The sequence below is a fragment of the Canis lupus genome, chromosome 37, assembly GCF_048164855.1.
Source record: "Canis lupus baileyi chromosome 37, mCanLup2.hap1, whole genome shotgun sequence".
Lineage (NCBI taxonomy): Eukaryota > Metazoa > Chordata > Mammalia > Carnivora > Canidae > Canis > Canis lupus.
Genome location: NC_132874.1, coordinates 15,350,889 through 15,376,457, shown reverse-complemented (window position 1 = coordinate 15,376,457; position 25,569 = coordinate 15,350,889). Strand labels below are relative to the sequence as shown.

General features: G+C 37.8%; 1 protein-coding gene across 4 annotated transcripts in view; it reads left to right on the top strand.

Annotated features, from left to right (window-relative positions):
* The first annotated feature begins 368 nt into the window (after positions 1–368).
* The window catches only part of TMEM170B (transmembrane protein 170B), a 49,074-nt gene continuing 23,873 nt past the window's right edge, over positions 369–25,569 (top strand). For 2 of the 4 annotated variants that reach the window (XM_072813983.1, XM_072813984.1), the window contains exons 1-2: positions 370–571; positions 16,566–16,736. In XM_072813983.1, coding sequence (XP_072670084.1) covers positions 475–571; positions 16,566–16,736 — 268 coding nt within the window. In that variant the 5' untranslated portion in view covers positions 370–474. Of the gene's footprint in view, positions 572–16,565; positions 16,737–25,569 lie in introns of all 4 variants that reach the window. The other 2 variants (XM_072813981.1, XM_072813982.1) reach the window with 2 other exon arrangements.

Sequence of the window (25,569 nt, the reverse complement as noted above, 5' to 3'; positions counted from 1 at the left end):
GGGGGCGGTTCCTCGAGTGTCGGCGGCCGGAGGGTGGGCAGGTCGGCGGCAGGTGCCGCTGCGGCGGGCGCCGCAGCCTCGTGCGGGCCGCGGGCCTCCCGGAGCCCCGGCGGCGATGAGCTGGGCCCCGTCGGGGGCCGCCCGAGCCGTCCGCGCGCCGCCGCGGGCCTCCCTGCGTGACCTCGGCCTCCGCGCGGCGCGGGGCTGCCCCTGAGGGAGCGGCAGCGCCCGGCCCGGCCCCCGCCCGCCCGCCCGCCGTCCTCGATGTCTCCCCGGCGGGGAGGGGGCTGCCTGGGAGACGCGCCGAGCCGCCCCCCCCGGACGCCCGTCGGCGGCCGCCGCAGCAGCGCCCGGCAGCCTTCCCCGGCGGCGGCGGCCTGGAGGAGCCGCGCAGCCGCCGCCGCCCCCGGAGCCTCGCAGCCGCCGCCGCCACCCGGCGCCCGAGGAGAGGGCGGCGGGCGCCCCCCGGGGAGGATGAAGGCGGAGGGGGGCGACCACTCCATGATCAACCTGTCGGTGCAGCAGGTCCTGAGCCTCTGGGCCCACGGGACGGTGCTCAGGAACCTCACGGGTAATTGAGGCCCCGGCGCGGGGGGGGGGGGCGGGGGAGGGGGGCGGGGGGGCCCGACCCCGCAGGTGCCCGCCCGCGGCCCCGGGGCGTGTGGCTGCGTGTGGCTGCGGAGCCCCGGGCGCCCCCGCGGACGCGCACCCCGCTTCCCGCCGGCCGGCGAGCTGCACCTGTGAACCGTGGTTGCTCCAGGTGACTGCGGAGGTGGGTCGCGCTGGGTCCCGGGCCGGGCCCAGGGTCTCGTGGCCTCGGAGCGTGTCAGCTCTGACCCTGCATCTCTCTCCTCCTTTCCTTTTGTCTGTCTGCCTCTGGCCCCCGACATTCGATGATTTCTTTTCCCCCCTGCGTTTGTCAAGGCTGTCAAGGGGGAGTTGGACTTAACTACATCGTAATAATTAACCTCGATTTTAGTTGCGGAAGGGAGCAGTAGTAGTCCTCTTTATCGACTCTAGATTCGGTTGCAGGTGGTTTGTTGATGTGGACATCCTTATACCCCGCGTTCTGAATTCAAAACAAACAACAACAACAACAAAACACTCTTTATTTGGAGAGTAGTGGTTAGAAGAAAGATTCGGTTGCAATTTGGTGACTCCTCCGTGTCTGCTTCTCGGAGAAAGAACTTAAAAACATACTCCGGATTTAATTCTTGAAAACGTGTAAGGCCAATTTTGGTAGGACATTTGAAATGCATTATATCACGAAAAAAAAAAAAGAAATGCATTATATCAAACTGGTTAAGAATGTGAAGAGTATTTTAACGAATATAACCTGTCCTGACAGGTTAACTACCTGTATGTGTATGATATAGATACTGTATATCGTATATGTTTATATATGATACTATGTAGAATAGTAACACATATTTACATATTTATTATAAAACCTGGCAAGATAATGGAATTCAGATACCTGTAGAGAAAAATTTTATGGGATTTTATACCGCAGGAAGACTTTAAAGACACTGATTTTCTTGAATATGGGAACTATGCAATTAATACAGATTCTGGATTGATTTGTAGTGTCCTCACTTTTAATCTGTGGTTATTTAACTTGGAGCACACTGACCTTATGTGATGGTTGAGGATCGGGAACATGTTCTTATTTCTAAAAAAAAAAAAAAAAAAAAATTGACTTGAAGACCATTTCATGATTCAATTGAATTTGGAGATAGCCTACGTTATCTTACTTTTCTGGCTTTGCTCCTTTTTATCCACGGTTTGTAGTTCAAATGCTGTATCAGTAGTGTTTGTAGGAGTGAAGTGAAAAGTGAGAATACATATTTGTGTTTGTTAAGGACTGGTTTAGCTCATCATTTATTTAGAGAGAATTAGTTTGGGGAGCCATAGAGTAGCGTAAAATGTAACTTACCACTTGGCTAGATTTAGCAATATTTTTTAAATGTTTACTTTAGGATTCCAGTCATTATAGTGCCTTCTAGTTCCATGGGTCAACCAGTAGGCTGATAATAGTAGTTTCAACCCAGGGTTAGCTCTCATTATCTCTAATACAATTTTAATAATTGTCAGCTGCTCATTAGACTTTGCCATTTCGTAAAGGTTATGCTAAACATCCAAAACGAGTTCCTCAGGTGGGGCATGAGGACCTCTTCTAGGAAGTAACGAGCCTGAATATACAAAATTCTGCTTGTCAGGGTAGAAATGGAGGAAGATGTAAATTAAAAATACACTTCACCAGCAGGTGAGTGTACCACATGATGGGACCACTTCACTTCTAAAAAAGTGGATTCTGGATATGGTCACATTGTGATGTGATGTGGTTCACTGTGGCCTTCTCACTCATGCTGGTGACCTTAGTGATCCCACATGTGGCTTGGTCATTAGTCAAGAGATGCTCCCCACAGAGCCATTTAGAGTTTGGGCTATTAAAAACACCTAAAACAAGACTACCGCCACTTAGTTCCTGCTATGTATCAGTTACTTTACAGATATTATTTCTAATCTGAAGAATAACTTTCCAAAGTAGAATTGCAGAGAACCCCAGAAAGGCAAAGGATGTTGCCCCAAATCATATTGCTAGTAAATGGCCAAGCGAGGCTTTCCACCTTGGCTTTGCCCGCAAAACTACTCTTTCTCCGTTACTTTCTTCAGGCAGAATGAGTTACTGCTTCACTCTGCTACCTCTGCTCCATATGTGTGCTTTTATTATTATATTTTTCAATGACATTATTTTTATAGGTCTCTTCTAGACTGTGAGCTTTTGGATGGTGGGTCACTGTCATAATCACGGAATTTTGGAATGTTAGCATTATTCTACATAGCACATCTAAATACTGAATACATGTTTATTGAATTGCATTTCTAAAATAATTCTTAACAGTTGCACTAGTTAAAAATTCTAGTTGCATTTGTTTCAAGGTACATCTATTGGAGTGAAAATGCTGTTAACTAGGAATGAGTTACTTAAGCAATTTTTTATAGATAGGTGATACACCGTTAAGCTACATAAATGCTTATTAAATGCACTTTTCTGTGCTAGTTATCATGCTTTCATGTATTTTATTTAATCTTTTCAATAATCTTGAGATTATTGTTTATGGATTCAGACATTGAAGCTAAGAGTAACTTGCTTAGCTCTGATAGCTAATAAGTGAAAAATTACTACCTTTTTTCAGATCATGATAACACATTAACTCAGAAGGTATGTTTGTTATCATGATAAACTTGGAAATGAAACAGATAATACAGAAAAGACCATAGTTTAGAACCAGGCTGATTTGGATTTATGAAATGATTATGTGAAGGATTTGCAGAAATCTGGTTAATAGAACCTTTGGTTAATTAAAAAAAAAACAAACAAACAAAAAACAAAAGGAGAAGGTATTCTCATTTCTATTTTTTTTCCCTTCTACTAACAGAAATAACAGATGTCATTTACTCTTCTCTTTGTATTTTATCCTAAAAAAAGGTGAAGCGGGAAAATTTTTATATTGACTTTTTCCCCCTTAGACACTGACCTTTAGGAAACAGTGTTGTGTATGTATTACTTTGATGAAAATACATTTTTTAAAAAATTAAAAAATAAGAACTAGAAACTAGAACAAGCTTTAGAGCTAGAAGTTATGTAGTTTGACTACTTCATTTTAGAAATCTGATGTATCACATCATTGAAGTGACATGGCCCGGATCCGTTATGCAGTGACAGAGGGCAGGCCTAGAGATGATGTTCAGTGACTCTTAGTTCTGTGCCTTTCATTTTATTCCACATGGATTCTTAACTCGGGCATGTTTGGTGATAAATCTTTAGATACTTAAGAATAGCCTGGTATTATTTGCCCCCAAAAGCCTCAGAACATGTGAATGGAGCTAGTTTTTGTCCAGTAAATAAAAGTACTGGAAAATGCAAGACATTATTGAATAATAATACTTTCCCCAAATTTTAAGTTGCCATTGCCTGTGTAAAAGTTAGTGATCTATATTTATTATATGTGTAGTTTTAGAAATTCTACCAAGTTTGGTCTGCTGTTTATTTTTTTCTCCTTTCTGAAGACACTAGTATAGGGATTCCATATAGAACAGATTTTCCTGGTGATCCCATCTCCTCCTTAAATCACCATTGCTAGAGTTCTCTTCTGTACCCATCACTTTCCAAAGTGCATAATTCACAGGATTCTAAAATTGTTAATAGTGTATAGGTTATTATATGCTTCTTCAGCTTACTAGAGATAAATTCTTTCCTTTCTTTGTGAAACAGTTTTTCTTTCTCTATATATGTTCTGAATCCCACTCCCCTAATCTAAAATTACAGTCCATATGCACGTATTCTTTCAGTTTTATGAGTAATTTAACTTAAATAATCTACAGTGAAATATATTCCTTTGCTTTACTTTTATTTTCGTCAACTACTTTGGCTCCCAATTTTGTGTTCTGACCCAAATTTGGTTGCTAAGAGTTTAGAGAAAAATTTTTTACTTAGAAAAATGCAGGATCCCTAAACCCATGGGTAAACACAGAGTCAGGCTGGTACTGGGAAAAGAATAATTGGTCCCTGGGAAAAAAGGCACAGGCTGGCCTCAGGCTCATCTCCTTTCTCCATGTCAGTTGCAAATGTGGAGCAGGTGCTCTCCTCTTCTATTGGTACAGACATTGAGAAGCTGGGAATTCAAACTTGAATGAAGGTCAGATGTCTTTTTGTGTGCATAAAATATATATGTGCTTATTTTTATGTTATACATGCACACTATTATAGTTCCCTTCTAGATTTTATAGTTGCTAAGCTATTTAGTGTTAGTATTGATTGTCGGGAAAAAAAAAAAAAGAGAAAGGTGGAGGGAAGTGTGTATCCACTGCGTGTAGTTGGGATTGTTCACACTCACACTGGTATATAGCCAGCACCTTCCTTCAGTATGCTTTCAAGAAAGTGTGCAGCTTTCTGGGATACCCTGCACCCCAGCTCCCTTGTGGATTAAGTTCCTCCTTGTAAATGCTCAATTAATTATAGGAGGTTTTTCTGAAATATAGGTGAAAAATTCTTTACTCTTTTGTGGTACAGTCAATTAACTAATGCTGGTATGTACTATTATAGTTTATAGGAGTTCACTTTTTGGAAGTTTTACCTGTATATCTTACTGAGAATGAAGCTTACTGAAAATGAAGTTACTGTAATTTTTCAAAAACCAGAGTTGTCATCTGCAGGTTCTTACTGTCTTAATCTCCATCTCATTATCTTTGAATCATGTATCCATATCCTCTGGCAATAGCAAGTGTGAGGTCTAGATGACATTTCTTAAACCTAAAGCAATTTCTGGGTAAGTCTTAGGACAGTGTAAGCTGTAATTCTGACTCTTTAATAGACGTAATGTAAATTATCTTTGCTTTTTTTTGATGAAAGGAAGGACCAGAAAAGTAAGATAACTTATGGAGAGTCAAAATAACTAGAGATATTTGTCTTGTAAAAAGGAAGCCTAAACAGAAGAGGAAGGGCGAGTCAGGGATAGGGAGGAGGCAGTGAAACCAGGAAAGGAAATTGAGATTAAGAATAGTTAGATGTAAATTACGAAGGTCCTGGAGAAAACAGGGGCAGTAATCATTTTGACATTGGCCATGGCAACATTTTTTTCTAGATTTGTCTCGCGCAAGGGAAACAAAAGCAAAATTACACTATTGGGACTATACTAAAATAAAAGCTTCTGTGCAGCGAAGGAAGCCCATCAACAAAATGAAAAGGGAACCTATTGAATGGGAGAAGATACTTGCAAATGATATATCTGATAAAGGATTAATATCCAAAATATCTAAGGAACATAATTAACACCAAAAAATGAATAATCCAATTAAAAAATGGTCAGAGGACGACCTAAATAGACATTTTTCCAAGGAAGATCTACAGATGGCCAACAGACACATGAAAAATACTCAATGTCACTCATCATCATGGAAATGCAAATCAAAACTACAATGACTAAGCACCTATATCTGTTAGACTGGCTAGAATCAAAACGACAATAAATAACAAGTGTTGGTGAGGATGTTAATAAAAAAGAACTCTCATGCACTGTTGGTAGGAATGCAAACTGGTACAGCCACTGTGGAAAACAGTATGGAGGGTCCTTAAAAACTTAAAAATGGAAATACCGTAAGATCTAGTGATTCTACTACTGGTATTTACCCAAAGAAAATGAAAGCACTAGTCCAAAAGATACATGCAGCCCTATTGTTATTGCAGTTTATTTACAATAGCCAAGATATGGAAGTTACCCAAGTGTTTATTGATCGATGAATGGATAGAGAAGACCTGGTGTATATGTGCAATGTGATTATTAGCTATAAAAAAAAGAATAAGATCTTGCCATTTGCAACAATATGGATGGACCTAGAGGATATTATGCTGAGTGAAATAAGTCCATTAAGTCAGAGAAAGACAAATACCTATGGTTTTACTTATATGTGGAATCTAAAACCAAAACAAACCAACCAACAAGCAGAAACAGACCGATAAGTACAGGGAACAATCTGATGGTTGCCGGAGAGGGAGATGGAGGGATGGACAAGATAGATAAAGGGGAGGGGGAGAAACAGGCGTCTGGTTATGGAATGAATAAGTCACCCCCATAAAAGGTATAGAATATGGAATTAGAATGGTATTGTAATAGTGTTGTATGGGGACAGACGATAGCTATACTTGTATTAGCACAATGTATAGACTTGCCCAATCACTATGTTGTGTACCTGAAACTAATGTAACATTATATTTAAACTATACTTTAAAAAGCATGTCAGAGGTAAGAAGAGAGCCCTGAGAGTGTATAGCATGTTGAATTTACCATAGTATCAGATGAGAAATTCTAAGAAATACCAAAGTTCTAAAATGATTATGTTCCTTGAATATTTACTACGTGCAAGATCCTGTGCAAAGCATTTTGCATGCATCTCTTCTCCTATAATTGAAGTGGCCACGTTACTTAACGCTTTATTAAATGTATGTGATTATATCAGGTATGATAGGCTAATTGTGTTTTTAATGGCTAAATATTTTAGCAATAAAAGTTAATCATAGAATAAACAGTGGCAGTGGAAACACTTGAAAAATGTCTCATTAGACTATCAAATTTCAGTAACCTTAGCTAAATAAATTAAGCTTGAAAAGGAGATTTTTCATCAACCTTCATACAAATGTGAAGAACCAAACTTTTACCTGGGTCCAGTTGCATGTGTTCTTATAAATCTCGGGGTATAATCCAGGAGGTCTTTTTTGTAAGAGTGAAGTGGTACAGTAGAAGCTTTTGAAAAGCAGGGGATACCTGTATACTACTCTCAAAAATCAGTGTCTAGTTAAGATGTTTTTGTCAGTGTTGTGAAACTGGATTTTCGTGATAAAATTCCTCCCCTCTCCCATTTACTTTAATGCAACATAGTTTCTGAACTTTGCTGCATATCAGAATCACCTGAGTTTGGTTAAAGGTGCAGATCCAGGGTCCCAGTCCATATTTATGGAATTAGGATTTTTGAAAGCAGAGCCTATGAAGCTGCATCTTTACCTAGCTCTTCTGGGTGATTCTGTTATTGAGAGGTCAAGAATTGGGAACACCTGATTTTTAAAAATTAAGTTTTCTGTGATCAATTCATAGCTGTTGTGATATATTAAGCAAATTAAAATGGAGAATTTGGTATAACTCAGGACTTACAAAATTTTCAGTATAAACAATTCATTTACTTCCCAGAGGATGCTCATACCCAGTTTTAAAACAGTGACTGTCTTTTAACATGTATTATTAATATTATTATTAATATTTTAAATATTTTAATTTGTTCTTTATATGAACTATTAGCTATGAAGAAAAATTCCTATTAAATGGTTGTATTTTGAAAATTCAAGATGGCTTAAAAAAAAAAAAAAGATGGCTTAGGTATATTAGACCTGAAGTATGCGGGAGAATGTGACATTAACAATATTTATGTAAACACTTAGATACTGTGCAGTTACTGGAATTTTTCCCTTCAGAATAATTTGCGTTCTATTAGTTTTTTGTATGCAAATGGAGAGCCTAAAGAAGCAATAGGACCCTTAAATTTATGGGTCAAGAAGCTGAGTTTCATACTTGACTACAACTACTTGGTTTTTGCATGTTAGACAAACCATGTTTCCCACGCTCTGGTTTCTTGTGTGTAATGCAGTCTGATGCCAGCAGCTCTCATGTTGATGTTAAGGGAAAGCTGATTTAGAAATTAGAAAGTTCAGAGGGAAAAGTTTAGTTAACTATGAGTTAAGAAAAGCACTTATCAATTTGCATATAAACTTGTTTCTTTAATCTTTAAAAATAAGAGACTTTCTTTTCAAGTGGGGCTTCCTCAGACTTTTAATAGGCTGATTCGGAAGTGTGAGGCTTAGGACCTAGAAAATCTTTGTTCTCTGAGCACCATTTAATAGCTCTTAGGATTAAGCCTTCTTAGGACTTGTTTAGGAAACTCTGGATTCAGTGTCTGCAGATCCCTTCCAGGTCTGGAATTATGTCTTTGTTTTACTTTGTTTTGCTTATCTGTGTGTGGCATAACTGCTTCCACAGGGTTACTGTCAGTGATATCCAAGCTGTGGTGCATCACTTGTTGGATTTTCTCAGTTGTGCTTTTATTTTCTGGTCTGTCATTCACTCGGTCCTTTCTTTAGATTTAAGAATTTGTTACATTGAGAATTTCATCATAAGTTAATGCTCAGTGATGTAAAAAGTTCACATTTTTCACTGTTCAGTATCCCTTGAAAATACTGTATCATGAGATTGTAAAACATTTTATCAATTGCTGAGAAATTTTCTTTAGATCAGTGACTGATTCAAACAAACATGTTGTTACTGACTTTTTTAGTATGGCATGTATAATTTAAGATACTTGAAGGCATATAAGTAATAACAATTGAAACCATTGTATAAGGCTATGTTATAATTTCATAATAGATTCAGATTTTGACATTTAATTCTTATACTTTTATAACTGAGTAGTGGATCAATTATGAGGAAGAACAAATTGACATCTTTTAGGAAGACAGTACTATGGCTTGACTATAGAAGTCTGAACTATTTAAAATGGCCTTCACCTGATTTCTTTAAAGCAGTAATATTCTGATTGTTTTAAATTTAAAAAACTTGCTTTTAAAAAGAAATTTCTTTTACTACTCAATGATAAGTACTGTAATTTACAGTTTGAAATTATATAATTAGCTGGCAAAAGGGTAATTTAGTATAAGTGGGTAATAAGTGTTGCCATAAGCTTTGAGAAAGGCGATGTATTACGGCAGCCCTTTTAAGTATCACTATTAAATTTAAAAACTAGTGTTTTTGGTTTTTGCTCTCTTTCAGAAGCAGAAGCAGACAGCTATTAAATATTTACTATAGTTTCAACTTCTATGTTAAATGAGGTTTCAAGTGGATAAATACAGCAACTCATTTTTAAATCTGGTTAATATAGTAAGAATGACTAAAAATAAAAAATTGTTCTTTACATTTACCTTTATTTTAACTTTATTTTTGTTCATTTCTTTGTGTAGAGTTAAGGTTCTATTTACTATCATATTCCCTCTGTCTGAAGAGTTTCCTTTAGTATGTCTTGTAGGTCTGCTGGCAATGAATTCTCCCAGCTTTTTTTCCTTCTGAAAAAAAATCTTCATTTCACCTTCAGTTTTAAAAGCTATTTCTCCTGAATATAGATTTTTGGCTTTATAGGGTTTTTTTCCCCTTTAAGTCTTTAAAAAAAAAAAAAAGTCACTATTGTCTTCTGATTTGGTAGTTTCTGAAAAGAAGTTTGCTGTATCTTTTTATCTGTTTCTATATATGTAAAGTATTCTCTCCCCTTTCAATATTTTCCCTTTATCTTGGAGTTTTAGTCATTTCACTATGATATATTTTGGTATCTGTATGTGGCTTATTTTTATTTTATTGTGTTTCGGTTATTTTGGGAAGTCTTTATCTTGCTTGAGATTCTCTGGGAGTCTTAGATTTGTGGTTTGGTATCTTTCATTATTTTTAGAAAATTTTCGGCCACTATCCCTTCAAATATTTTTCTTCTCCGTTCTCTTTTTATTCTCCTCTGGGACTCCAATTACAAGTAAGTTAAACCATTTGAAATTGTTCCCTAGCTCTTGGATGGATGAACTCATTTTTTAATGTATCCTCCTCCTTTTGTCCTATTCTTTTTTCTCTCATATTTTAGTTTGAATAATTTTTTTTGGCCCATCTGTAAGTTTGTTGATTCTTTGCTTAACTGTGTCAGGTCTGTTGGCAAGACCTGACAGGAATTTTTCATCTCAGATATTACGATTTTTATTATTGATTTAAAAAAAAAATTCTGGTATTTCCATTGGGCTTTTACTTGGAATTTCCATTTTTCTGTTAAAATTCCGCATCTGTTCATGTCAGTTTTCCACCTTTTCCATGATAGCCTTTAACATGTAAATTATAGTAATTTTAAAGTCCTTATCTGGTTGTTGTGAAATCTGAGTCATTTTTGAGTTTGGTTCTGTTGATTGCTTTGTTTCTTGACAGTGGATTGTTTCTCCTATTTTCTTTCTTTTTTTTTTTTTTTTTTTTTAAGATTTATTTATTCATTAGAGACAGGCACACACACAGAGGCAGAGACACAGGCAGAGGGAGAAGCAGGCTCCATGCAGGGAGCCTGATGGGGGACGTGATCCTGGGTCTCCAGGATCACGCCCTGGGCTGAAGGCAGTGCTGAGCCTTCAGCTGCCCATTTCCTATTTCCTTTACCCTCTTCTACCTCCAATATGCTTATCAATTGGTTAAATTAAAATAATTTTTAAAAATTACTAGGTGACAGTGAATTCTTTTGGGACCTTTCTTGATATTATTCTTCTTGTTCAGGCTTCTGTTCCCCATAACATCAGCTATATACTATGCTCTGAAGAACCTGGCATATTAGAATAAATGCCATCAAAGTACCATTAACTAAACACTCACAATGTTAGCCCTTGCTAACATATGAAAGTACTGTATTAAATTAATTAAAGTTCTACAGTAAATATTTTCAGCTTTGCAGGCCATATGATCTCTGTTATAACTACTCAGCTTCACTTTCATAGCTTGAAAGTAGCCATTGACACTATATATGAGTCTGACTGTGTTTCAGTAAAATTTTATGGACACTGAAATTCAAAATCTGTGTAATTTTGATGTGTTGTGAAATACTGTTCTTTTGATTTTCAACCACTTCAAAATATAGACACTGTTCTTAGCTCACAGGCTATACATAATAGGTGGTAGGCCAGGTTTATTTAGCTCATGGACCCTACTTTGCTGACCTCTGATCTAGGGGACTTTTTTCAAATTATAAATGCATCATCTCCCTGAGAGTCTAGTAAGCCACCTATGTGGGACACATCCCCAAATTGAGAAACCACTGAGATTGGAAACTAAGGGAAGTGACTTCCATACCTTAGGTCTGCTGGAATGAGAACAGAGCTTGAGATAACTTAGTGTGAACATAGACTATTTAAACATATAATGTGGACCATTTCTATAAAGAAGGTAGAAATAATACAGCTTCAAAGTATGGTCATACTGGCATGGTATTTTCAGCTTGAGGCTCAGAGTATATTGAGCACACAGTAATGGTTCAGTATCTTTAATGATTTTATTAGAAGAGTGAGATATTCTCTGGGATTTTTTTTAATTTAAAAAATTTTTTTAAAGATTTTATTTATTTATTCATGAGAGACACAGAGAGAGAGAGAGAGAGAGAGAGAGGCAGAGGCACAGGCAGAGGGAGAAGCAGGCTCCATGCAGGGAGCCCGATGTGGGACTCCATCCTGGGTCTCCAGGATCACACCCTGGGCTGAAGGCGGCGCTAAACCGCTGAGCCACCCGGGCTGCCCTATTCTCTGGGATTAAAAAAATTTTGTGTTTGTCTAATGAGATGGTTTTGTTTTTATGACTTTGGATTTTTTAATAAGTATCTCTGACGTAACTGTAGCCTAGAGTAGTGATTTCTATTTCTCTTGCGTGTTATTATTTGGTAGAGTTGATGAAAATGTTGTTGTTTAGGTCTTACCTCTGGAGATTGCTTTAGTTGTTCAATGGGAAATTCTCGTGAGCAGCCCGGGTTGAGAGCCTTTGGCCTAGTAGAGATCTTCTTTGATGAATTTTAGAATGAAAAATTATTTTTTAAAGATAGTATGTGGCAAAATTTAAAAAGTATTTTTCAGGCAGGTGCTTAAAAAATAAAAAATGAAGAAAGTATAAAATAATATCATACATCTCCTATCTTTAAGAGATAGCCATTGGCAAGCTTTCCATTTGTGCATTTTCTGTACATATGCAAACGTATTTTTAAGCAAATAGGATCATACGGTATGTACCATTCTTTGACTTGTTTTTACTCAGTTAATATATTTTAGACATCTAGAGAAAATCATTTCTCATAAATAATTTTGTCCAAGGATTAAAAACAAAAGTACAGAAGATAATTTTTGAGCTACTTGGCAACGGGGGCTGATGAGAGATACAGATTGGGAGCAGGGCTATTTCTAGTATTGTTTGGAGGCCGAGACACATCACAGCTCTCCAGTGTAACAATCCAGGCAAAATTCGTTTAGGATGAAGATTATTGGACAGATTTTAACAGAGAAAAATAATGAGAGGACTTTATAAGGTGTGCCCAGGAAGAAGGAATATTTCCTTTCATGAATGAAGGTGATTGTATGGATGGCAGACTTCATAGTGTTCTATTTTGTGCACTGTATTTTTAAAATTTTGTTTCGCATCTTGCTTAGCATTAGCAAAGTCTCCCTCTGGCCTATCCTCCTTTCACTGTTGCTCAATTGCTGGAAGCTTGGATTAGGTGGGATGTGGGTAGACCGGGAGCACTGGGCCTGTGGATGTCCACGTTAGCTGGATGGCCTAGACAGTTTAAGGAAAAGTGGTGGTATCCCACGCCAGTCCTCTTAGCACCTGCCCTTCCTCCAGGGCTCTTGGACATCTGTTCTTGCTCTGCTCTTGGGATCCTGCAGTTCTCTTCACCTGAACTAACCCGGTAGGTTTCCTGTGTTTGCCAGTAGCGAGCAGGGCTTTAGACAGACTTGCTTATGCAGAATAGAACAAGATCTCCAGAGGCCCTGTCCACGGACCAGGTTGTGTGCATCTATCAGGTAATTCACAACCATAGTGATAACATGAAACCTGTTAGTTACAGATATTCTTAGCAGAGTTCAATTTTTTCCAAGATAAATAAATAAGATTGTTTTAAAAAGCTAGAAACATGAAAATAGATTTGAGTTTAGGTAGTTCATGCTCAGTCTGCTTAAGGGATAACCTGGCCTAGTTATTAGAGGACCATTTGAGGTTCTATTTTAGTTGTTTGATTCTTTGATATCTTGGGGCTTTATAAAACATTAAACATAAAATTTTACATTTTCAAATGATCAGGCAGATTTATTGTTGAGGCCAGTAACTGTGGAGTCTCTAGGCAGACACCATTACTTACAGTCTCTCACTCGTCTTAGATGGAGTCAAGAATTTTTTCACTCTTTTTGTATTTCAAGGACAGCAAAGAAAAGTGCTTTGTGGGGCAAATCTGGTAAGCTGTCAAAAGTGGGCTTGGGACACAAGGCAGATGACTGGCTGCTTATGAGTATGTGCCTATTGCTATAGAGCCTTTTTGGTCTCAGAGCTCCCTTGACGAAAATGCCCCCATGTTATTATTCCCTTATACTCCTACTTTTTAAGGATCACTTCGAAAAATTTTATCTTTTAAAATAGACACATCTTCTGAGCACGTTAATAAGCCTTTTCTTTCATGCATTTATTATAAATTGAAGCTATTTGTTTGGGAGTGACAGCATGAAAACACTACTCTCCTGAAAGCTAGAAGAGAAAAACCGTAAGATGCAAGCTTCGTCTACTTTTCCTTAATGACCAGTGTCTTTCTCTCATGCCATTGGAAGCATGCATGGTACTTCAGCAAATACTGGAAAATATATCCGATGTCTCTTCCTTCCAGTGTTTTCACATTAACTGAGTCCATTCTAAGTGTTAATTCTTAAGAATTTGGCAGGGTGAAAAGGCTTTTATTTTTTACATCTGTTTTCTGTATATCATTCTTTTTAAAAAAAAATTAAACTTTTTACTTTGAGATGATTAAGAGTCACATGCCTTTTGTTAACAAATAATGTGGAGAGAACCCATGTACCTTCTACCCAGTTTATGCATTGGGAGCATCTTGGGAACCACAGTGTAATATCAAAACCATGATAGTGACATTGACCCACCAACCTTACTCAGAGTTCGCTAATATTACTTGTGTATGTGTGTGTGTATTTATTATGTGTGTGTATTTATTTCTCTATGGTTTTGTCACTCATATGTGTATCCACCACTACAGTCAAACTATAGAATAGCTCCATTGCCACAAAGACTCCTGGTATTTACCTTTTTTATATCCACTCCTTCTTTCCTTCCTCTGTGAGTTTTTTTAAAAAGAGTTTATTTATTTGAGAGAGCGCACACAGGGGAGAGGGGCGAGGAGCAGAGGGACAAGGACAGGCAGACTCCCCACTGAGCATGGAGCCAGCCCTAATCCCAGAACCCTGAGATCATGACCTGAGCTGAAATCAAGAGTTGGGCATCTACCTGACTGAGCCACCCAGGCGGCCCACTTCACAAGTCTTTTGTTTGTTCCTCATTTATGGTCATGATGTAAAATAATTACCTTTGAAATTTATATCCATACTTTGAAAATTCAGTTTATATTTTTTAAGTGTAGTTAAAAAACAAAGTTTACCATCGTAACTATTTTAAGTGTATGGTTCAGTAGTGTTCAGTACATTCACATTGTTGTATAACAGATCACATCTTTTTCGTCTTGCAGAACTGCAGTTCTGTACCCACTAAACAGCAACTTCTCATTTCTCTCTCCCCCAAGCCCCTGGCAACCATTGGTCTGTTTTCTCTCTATGAATTTGACTGCTGTAGATACCACATGTAAATGAAATCATACAGTATTTATCTTTTTGTGGCTGGCTTACCTCAGTATAAAGTCAAGGTTCAGCCCTGTTGTGGCATGTGCCAGGGTTTCTTTCCTTCTTAAAGCTGAGTAATACTCCATTGTAGTAGGTACAGTCCACAGTTTATTTATTCATTCATTCGTTGGTGGACACTTGAGCTGCTTCCTCTTGGTGGTTATGGTGAATAATGTTGCTGTGAGCATGGATGTGCAAATATCTCTCTGTGATCCTGCTTTTGCTTCTTTTGGATATATACCCAGAAATGGAACTACTGGATTGTATGATAGTTCTTTTTTAAACTTTTTTGGGGGAACTACTGTACTTTTCCATAGCAGCTGCACCATTTTACATTCCTGTCAACAGTATATATCTGTACTTTAGTGATGTTAGGACAAATACATTTTAATCTATCTATTTTTGTCCTCTTTATTTCATGACTGTTTTATTGACTTTTCTTTAACACTTGATAGAGAATGCTAGCATGGATAAAAGATATTTTGTATTATAGAATGTTTGCATACCAAGGACGATCCTCAAGGTGACATCCAAACATTTTGGAGTCAGCTCTTAGAGCCATAAGTAACAGAAGACTTACCTGAACTAGTTTAAATAAAAAGGAATTTTATTGCGAGGAAACTGGAATGTTACGTTGGAACTAAGGATAGTCCTATGGCAGGAATCACTGGAATAAAGGATTTGGTTGTCTCTTGTCTTTGATGGATCCATTTTTCTTTCATCCTGTTCCATGGCTCCCATCATGTGATGATGATATGGCTCTTCACCAATCCTTCAGCTACTCAAAGACTGAGGTTCCTTGGTCCCAATCCAGAATTCCCAGGGAAAGGGAGTGATGGGCGTAGTTGGATCAGTTGCCTCCCCTGATGTACCTCACCATAGGCTTGGGCAGGGAGATGGAGTCAATGCAAGGATGCAGCAAAGCCTGCAGGAGCTGTACGAGTTGATGAGGTGGGTGCAGGAAGGGAATGAGTGCTAGGGAGACAGAATGGAAGGTGGGCTCATCAATCATAACCTACACGAAAATGAACAGTAATTATGGACACATCGAAGAAAGAACAATGGAGCTTGCAAAGGTCTGGGTAAGGACTATTAAAATGACCTGAGGCAAAGAATAAAAAGAAAAATTCTGAGTGATACTTTAGTATGTAAAATTGAGAAAATAGAAAATCATATGTCAAACAGCAATTAATTAACTTTATTCCAAGAGATTTACAAATCTATTAGGGGTATGTTATACACATTAATGTGATTACAGCTATATGACGGAGACACTTAGAGCATATTAGAGTGTAGCCTTAATGTTCTGACGTCCTGGAACTCCTTCCTCATTGAGCGTTAGTGATGATGATTGTCATTAACGTTTATTTAGTGTTACTACATGTGAGGCACTGTACTGGGCATTTTTTATATTTGGTATTTAATTTACCCTTCCTCCAAACCGTGGGTGTGCACTATTTGCTAAACCGAATTTTCTAGGATGTTTTCGACAGAACTATTAACACTCTGCTTTTCCTTTCAGAGATGTGGTACTGGATCTTTCTGTGGGCTCTCTTCTCCTCTCTGTTTGTCCATGGTGCTGCGGGCGTGTTGATGTTTGTCATGCTGCAGAGGCATAGGCAGGGGAGAGTAATCTCGCTCATTGCAGTCAGCATCGGATTTCTGGCTTCCGTAACTGGAGCAATGATTACTAGTAAGTTGATTTTGTTTTGTTTAAGGACCTAATTGTATATGCACTTTATTCTTACAATGAATGTGACAGTAGTGTAATCTCCCCTGTAGGATTATTTTCAGCACTGATCACACTTCACCTGGAAGGTAAAGATCAGTTCACTTACTCATTGAACACATTGTTTTTGTACTTCTCTGTGATGACTCGCTCTGCAAGGTTCGGTGGGAAATAGAACAACTTGTAAAAAACAGCAAAGGGCACAGAAACTCATGGGGAAATTTATCTTCTAGGGGACATAGTTTCTGCTTTAAAAGAGCTCCCTATCTAAGAAGGGAAGGAGGTAGGCACACAAATTTGACAGTGAGAATTGTCATTAAAAAAGTGAAAATATAATCCATAGGTCCTTGATGTTCCCTGCCTACGGCTACAAAATAAAATTACACTTTCTTCGTGGATACAAATTGTTAGGACACAAATCTCCCCAACCTACTAGAGATTAGCCACTTGAGAGGATCCTCTAGCTACGTGCAGCTCTTCCCCTGTGCTACCCTGTGTGCACTTCATACAGTCCTCAGGCTCATTCCCTTTGCCTTTTCTTAACTCTGGACGAGGCCTCAGCTCCACCTTGGGTTCAGTGAGTTCTGGTTTCTGCTGTGCTGGCTGCGCCAGGACTTAGATGTGTCCTGCTGAGACTGGAGAGTGCGGCAGCCGCTTCCTCCATCTGACTCTGCCAGAAATGGGCTGCTTCTCTGTGCTGCTGCTGATTTCTGCCTGAGCAGTGGACTGTAGAGGCTTACGTTGCCATTCACTTCTGGCCCACTTCCATAGGTCTGCAGCAGGTTGCTGCTGCCCCAGGAAGGACATTTCCCTTCTGGTTGGTTCGTAGCCTCCAGGATACATTAAGTCCTGTTCAAAGGCCTCCTTTTGTGTCGGGATAGTCACTTTTTCCCAGAGGGACTGGTATACCTTGCCTTGGGAGGAGAGCCCTGTTCCCATGTCTCTGTGTCTGTCCTGTGGCACAGCCATGACATCCATAAAATAGTTGTGGGATATGGTGAGACGTCTGTTTTTTTCATCCTTTCTTCACTCACTGTTTGGTGTTTCTGTGTCACTCTGTATTAGGTTTCTGTTGCTGCATGAGCCTGTAACCTTATCATACAGTACCTCATCCATTTGCCATCGACAGGGTTTAAAACAAGTTCTCCGGTTTAGCCAAAGCACAGGGTATGCCTAGTGAAGGGATGGAGATTCAGCTGGAAAGACAGAGTGGAGCCCAGTCCTAGAGGATCTTGGAAGGCCGACCGGAAAATATGGACTTTCTCCCTGCAGGCTGTGGAAAATAGATCATTTTGAATGGGATTGGCAAGAGGCAAAGCAGTCCAATGGAAAAATTCATTTTAATAGCTGAGTATAGGTATCTGTAAACCAATAGAAAACTCTGAAAGCACGGGGACTTTGTCTTCATCACTGCTATATTCCCATCAACAAAGCAGTACTGGATCATAACAGATACTCAGAAAATACTAGTGGAGATGGGGAGGAGTGCAGATGAAAGAAAGGGAAAAACAAGGGAGGGAAGAAGGGAGAAGCAGGGGAAAGGGAGAGGCAGGAAGAGGAAGGAAGAGGCCTTGCCTATGATCTGAACTTGAAGCTGGGACCCGAGCTACAGTAGTGGCTGTGCTTGGACATGACCTAAGGACTACGGCAAAAGGAAAATATTTGAATTGGTTTTATTCACTGTGGTGGCCACAGAGAGGCTTGAAAGGGAGTGCCAGTGTTTTTGATGGGGGCCACTGTTGTGATCGTGGACACACCACGAACAGAGGAGGAAAGAAGAAACAGCCCCTTAAGAGGTTGTAAGTAGTGTGCAGATATGTGTATTTATTGACATAAATCATTGTAAAAGGTCAGAGAGCGGGAGAAATGTCATTCTACTTCTATTTATCTCTAATCATTTGTACCCATGTTACCTAATTTCAAGTCACCCAAGAATAAAATAGGCCAGTGATTTTAAATACTGCAGTGTTATAAAAAACATAAGTGTACATAATTTCAAGGAAAAATTTCTATCCAGGTTAGCAATAAAACATTTAAATTTCTTCTGGCTAATTTTTTGACATGCAGACACTTGAATTGAGAAAACTAACCAAAATAAGAATATTTTAGCTATATTTATTTCTTAATGCAATTTGTGTCAATACACTCATAGCTGTATACTCAAGTCGGCAAATGATTGCTTAATATCTATTTTGAATAAGAGGGTGACTGAATATAAATACACATCTATTAGATTTTGCTGCTACTTAGGTTTTATTTCCAACACAGTGATTTTTCATTTTTGTTGGTTTTGATAATTAATACCAAAATTGGGAGAAACCAGGTTTCTGTATAGTGCCATCAGCTGGCATTATATACCTGACTAATTTTAGCAAATCTGAAGGTATAAAATGACATCTCTTGGTTGGTTTAATTTGCATTTCTCTGATCACTAAAGGTTTTGAACATCTCTTCCTTTGCTTATTATATATTTAGATTTCTTTTTCTGCAAATTGCTTAAGTTACATACTTTTCTTTTGGGGTTCTTGCTTCCTCATTAAGTTATAGGGATTTCTTACACAGTAGAGGTGTTGGTCTCTTGGTGGTTTTGGACTTTGCAAATAACTTCTCAGTCTTTTATCAGTTCCCTTCATCTCTGATATTTATTGAGCAGAAATCCTTAATTTCTGTGTAATCAGCTCAAAGAGGTTTTTGCCTTTTGGTTTATAATTTAAGAATTCTTCCCCACACCAGGGTCAAAAGATATGTTGATATATTTTCTAATGTTGATTTTATAGTTTTACATTTCATACTAAGTCTTTAATTCATCTAAAATAGGAGTCAGCAAACATTTTCTTAAAGGGCTAGTTAGGAAATATGTCAAACTTTGCAAGCCAGGTGGTCTCTGTCACAGCTCTTCAGCTCTGCCATGGGAGTGTGAAAGTAGATACAGATGTGTTTTAAATGAATAGACATGGCTTTTTCTGATAAAACTTTATTTACAAAAACAGGTGTCCAGTTTCAGGCATAATTTCATAAATTCCTGATTTGTGACTTGGTCTAGAGTCTAAATTTGTATTTGCTATTAGGTGGGACTCCAGGTATATTTATTTTTCTTCCCATGTAATAAGTCAGTTTTGACCACACCATCCACTAAACACATCTATCGTTTACTCATTGATTCATCTTGCCTTGCATATATATTATGCTCAAGGCACAAGGATCTGTCTCTGAACCTTATTCTGATTTGTTAGTCTTTTTATGTGTTCTTGCAGCAAGGTCACATTTTTTTATCCATGTGGTTTTGTAGCCTTTCTTAATACCTGGTTGGGCTAGATCCCTCTCATTTTTTTCTCAAAGTTAACATAGCTGTTTATGGACTTTTATTCTTCCACATAGATTTTAGAATATGTCTGTTAAGTGTCTTAAAAATTACAACTATGATTTTTATTGGGATTTAATTGAAGGGAGAGGTTAATTTGGGTAAAAGTGGCATAGTAAACTGTTCCTCCTAAGAACATGTTATAGGTTTCCATGTATTCAGATAATCTTTTGTGTCTTTTGTTAGAGTTTAAAAATGTCCTTCTCAACAAGAGGGATACATATTTTTAGTTAATTCTTAATTTTTTCTTAGGTCATGGTGGTTGTTCATGGTATCTTTCAGTGACATCAGTTAGTTTTATTGGTGTAGAGAAACACTTCAGTTTTCTGAGTTGAGTTTATGAAAGATTAACAAAGCAAAAAACTGATTCTTTGGAAAGATATGAATAGATTGCTGGCAAACTAATTAAAAAAGAAGTTAAGGCAGAAAAGTAAAGCATAGACCAAAATAGAGTAAATAACTACAGACTCAATAATAGAGCCAGAATAAAGAATTGTAAAAATAACAGTTTTGCAAACAGTAATATATTCCTAAATATAAAACATCAAAATTGGCATAAGAAGAAACAAGATATAAATAGGACAAAAAATATATTTAAATAATTGAAGTGTTGAAGACCCTCCCCTCCCAAAGGAACTCTTTGGAGTTTTTGGATGAGTTCTACCGAATTTTGAAGGAACAGTTTAGTTCCTGCCCAAATTATTGAGGAAAAGGGAAGAGTAAAAGCTGTTCACAGCTTATTTGCTGAGGTCAAAGTAATCTTGTTAAGCAAGATAAAAAGACTGTGCGGAAATGGAAAACTATACGCTCATTTATCTTTTGAGTGTTATTCTAGGAATGCAAAGAAAATTCAGGATCAGACATGACCATGACTGTGTGCCAATAAAACGTTGTTTATGGAAACTGAAATTTAAATTTTGTATAATTTTCATGTATCATGAAATAATTTTTTTAAAAAACCATTTAAAAACATAAAAATGGTTGTTTACTCCTGTGCCACCTCCATGTGCTGTGGTATGTAGGTTGGACCTGTGGACTATAGCTTGCTGGACCCTCATCTGACCAAACAGGCTGATAGAACCAACACTGTTCAAACCAAATCAGCCTTAGTCATCCTATCTGCTTTCTCAGGAAATACGGAGGGCAAATCAGATTGCTTTCATTGGTGTGCCATAGCAGGCCCTAGTCTCTCTTGACTTTGTAAGTTCTTATCTTTTCTTAACCATGTCAATCAGCAGTGTTGCTTTCTCCACTTCATCTTCACTGCACCAGTGTTCGCTACTCCCCTGGTCCTGGGGGGAGGGGAGGGGGTCTTTCCTTATTTCTAAGTGATTCTTTCTACCATTGTTGGTAGTGGCAGTTCCAGACATGCATCATTTCTTTCAGGCATCCTGTTCTGCTTGTGTCTTCTTCATTCTTGCCTAACTTAACCTTGTATTTCACCAAGAAAATAAAGACCATAGTATTTGTATTCTTTCAACTAGCTAGTGTTCAGCAAAATCTACTACAGAGTGAAGACTAAAGTACAAACTGGGAGGAAGACATTTGTTAATATATATAAATAGAAAAAGATTACTATCCAAACTATAATCTTAAGACCTTATGAATCAAATAAGAAGAAAACTCAATAGAAAAAAGGACAAAAGATTTGACAGGCATTTCATAAAAGTAGAAAGCCCTCTTGACCTCTAATATGTGAAGAAAACTTCAGTCACATGAATTATCAGAGAAATGCAAATTAATCACAGAGATGACAACTCTTATCAAATTGACAAGGATTAAATAAAAAAAAAACAGCTTCTGAAGCTAGGGAGTATCTGGAATATAAATCAGTACAACTATTTTGGAAGCAGTTTGGCATTACTTAGTGAAGTTCAGAGTGCCTATAACATAACACTGAGCAATTCTACTTTCACCCATATTTTGAAGAGAAATTTTTGACTCTGAATGGACCACGGGTCACGCACAAGAATGTTCATAGAAGCACTGTTTGTCATTGTTAAGGATTAGAAAAAAAATGTTATTGTGTTATTGGCAGTAGAATGGAAAAATTGTGGTATGTTCATGCTTAGAATTCTGTGCAATTGTGAAAATACATGAATTGTAGTTAAAACAGCACGGGTAGCTTTCTGACCTATAATATTTGAGCCCAAATTCCAGAATACTTACAGTGTCAATTTACAGAAAATTAATTAATTAATTACTTTTTAAAATTTATTTAAAAAACAAAATAATACATATTCTAAGGATACAAGAAGGTGGTAAAGCTGACAAAAAGCAAAGGAATGTTAAAAAATTAATGGAGGGAATGGGACATAACAGTAGAGTCCATGGGAACTTCAAAGGAAATAGTGATGTTCTCTTTAGTGGGATGATGGTACTTGGGAATTTGTTGTTATTTTATAATCTACATATGTATTATTTATTTGAGAGAGTGAAAGTGGGGGAGAGAGGAGCAGAGAGAGAGGGAGAGAGAACCCCAAGAAGGCTCCATGCTGAGCACAGAACCCGATGTGGGGCTCAGTCCATGACCCTGAGATCACGACCCAAGCTGAGACCAAGAATTAGACCCTTAACCGACTGAACCACCCAGACATCCCTACAAATATTTTTATAAATACTCTTTTATGTCTGCTCAATATTCAATAGCAGTGTTTCCAAATTCATTTAATAGGCACACAAAATTGTTTTCTTGCAGATCTTTTAGATTGAAAGTTCCACTGGTATATAGTCTTCTTTGACCAGTGCTTCTGAGTGTGAAATCCTCAACATACTGGGGACTTCTGTAAATCTACTTTTTTTTTTTTTTTTTTTTTTTGGTAAATCTACTTTTGGAGGGCACTTGTAACTTCCAAAATGTTTCCTACCTGATTATCCACTGGAAAGAAAATGGTGGTTTGTTTTCTTTTCTGTATTACACTACATAGACTTGAAGGGCTTGTCCTCTGCTCTTTGAAAGATTTTAAAGAAGAATGGGTTATTTAGTAGCTTTGTTGGGTTTTCCTCAAACAACAGGGGCCTTCCAGAGCGAAATAAATCCATTTTAATCACCAGACCAGCCAAATACTAAATGAAGGTGTCAGCTTATTTGTGAAAGATGATGATAGTGGAGTGGAAAGGTTCTCAGTACTCATTTTCTAGTCCTTAAATCTCTTTCTTATTCCCTTCTCACTTTGTCTCTTAGGATGCTTTTCCATGGCTCCAGACCTCCAGTTAAATTCTAAACCCCCATGAGAGATGCCCCAAACATGCTTTCCTGGGTCCTCTACCTCCAGCCAAGAGGCCCCACCCTGAGCTTCAAAGGCGCAGAAATTATAAATATAATGAAAGTTTCTTGGAATTATAGGGAAATTTAGGCAAGTTGGTGTGGGTATTTTTATATTTTTAGAATTTTAATTACATAAGTCATGTATGAGTATATATATTCTCATTGTAAAACTCAAAACATTATGGATAACACAAAGGTCTCTTTTGACTAGCACTCCCAAACCAGTCCTCTTCTCAATGTAATCCCCATCTGTAGCTTGTATTCCCCCCAGATTTTTATTTATGCATTACATTCATTCATATATACATATATCCATGTTTACATACATGCACACATGCATATGGTGGATGCATGTTCTAGTAGAGAATATATATAGCTTTAGGGTTCATTTTCTTTGCTGCATAAATGCTATGTTTTAGGTTCTTTCTGTGTCAGTTCATAAGGTTTTTATTTTTCTTTTGAAATTGTATGGGTTTCATGGTGTGGGCTTGATATAGTTTCCCCACTCCAGACTGATGGATATTGGGTTCTTGCTTTTGGTTTTGTGATATTTTTGTTTTTTGCTATTACAAAAAGTACTGCCTTGGTTATCATACATGTGCTTGTATGTGTGTGTGTACTCTGGACATGAATCAAGTATTTTTCTAGTCTGTCCCTTTATGGGTTTTGCCCTTTTTAATGTAGTTTTAAGCAGTCCCCTTTTCCTAATACCATAGGTATATTCTGTTCAGTTTGAAACTTTACATTTATAGCTTTGTTTTTAACATTTTGTTCTTTAACTATCTGAAATTTATTCTGGAGAGTAGGGTGAATTAGGGACCTAGATTTATTCCTTTCAGTGGCTGCTAGTTGTTGCAGCACCATTTACTGAAAGCTGAATCACTGATTGGAAATACCTTTCTCATTTACTAGTATGACAGTTTACTAGCCAGAATTTAGGGTACATACTAGGACCACTCACTCTTCTAAGTAGTACCTCTTCATCTTCATGCCCACCCACTCTACAGTTGAGGAAATAAGGCACAGAGAGGTTAAGTGATTGCCCTGTATAGCACATCTGCGAGGTAGTGGATTTCGGAGTTTGGACCACAAGTCTGGCTCTGTAATCCATGCTCCTCACTTCATAGAAGCATGAGGTGTTTGACCTGACACATTCGCTTACCATTGCCTAGGCAGCTTGAGCTAGCAAGTGCTTAGATTTTCCACTTCGTGGATCATTTTCGAAAACTTAGTGCTGGCGAGATGGAGACCAAGTGATGCTTTTAAAATTGAAGATAGTCATGGAAATCTAGGGTAGAGCCACATGAAAACAGTATTTCTCAGGTTTATTTTAATATTTTCATTTTAATATTTCTAATAACAAAGTATAAGATCCCTGAAACTTTTTTCTTTTTCAAAGATTTATTTATTTTATTTATTTTTTATTTATTTATTTATTTTTAGATTTATTTATTTTAGAGAGAGTGTAGGAGAGAGCGGCAGAGGGAGAGGGAGAGAGAACCCCAAGCAGACTCCACACTGAGTGCGGAGCCTGAGTTGGGGTTCTATCCCAGGACCCTGAGATCATGACCTGAGCCAAAGTCAAGAGTCAGATGCTTAATCTCCTGAGCCATCCAGGCATCCCAGATATTTGAACCTTTTAAAGAATGTTACCTAAATCTAAAATTTGAGGATATTACCAATTTTACTAGTGAAGTTTATTACTTGATTATGTAAATGTTGGTGCCACTAGTTTTATTTAATGTTGAAAGGACTATCAGTCACTTTATGATTTTCTGAATTCCTTTTCTTTTTCACTTAGTTAGTACATGTGTGACATGATTGAATGATTTGGGGATTTATAGCCAGACTAACGTAGATTGAAATTCCCCTCCTTGTCCTTATTGTATTTCCTTGGGCTAGTAATCGAACCTCTCTGAACCTCTGTTTTTCTTCTTTACTTAGGTAATACTGCTCTGGAGTAGACTGTTATTCAAACAAGATATTTGTAAAGTTGCTACCAAGATACGTAGTATAATGTAGTAAACATGCAATACATTTTAATTTCTGTCTTAAAAATATGTATAGATTAATAATTTGCTTTTTCCACTTATATCTCTTTAGAGGAACACAGTTACTTTTGTTTAGGAGATTTTAAGAGAACTACAGAGTTAATTCTTAGCTAATTT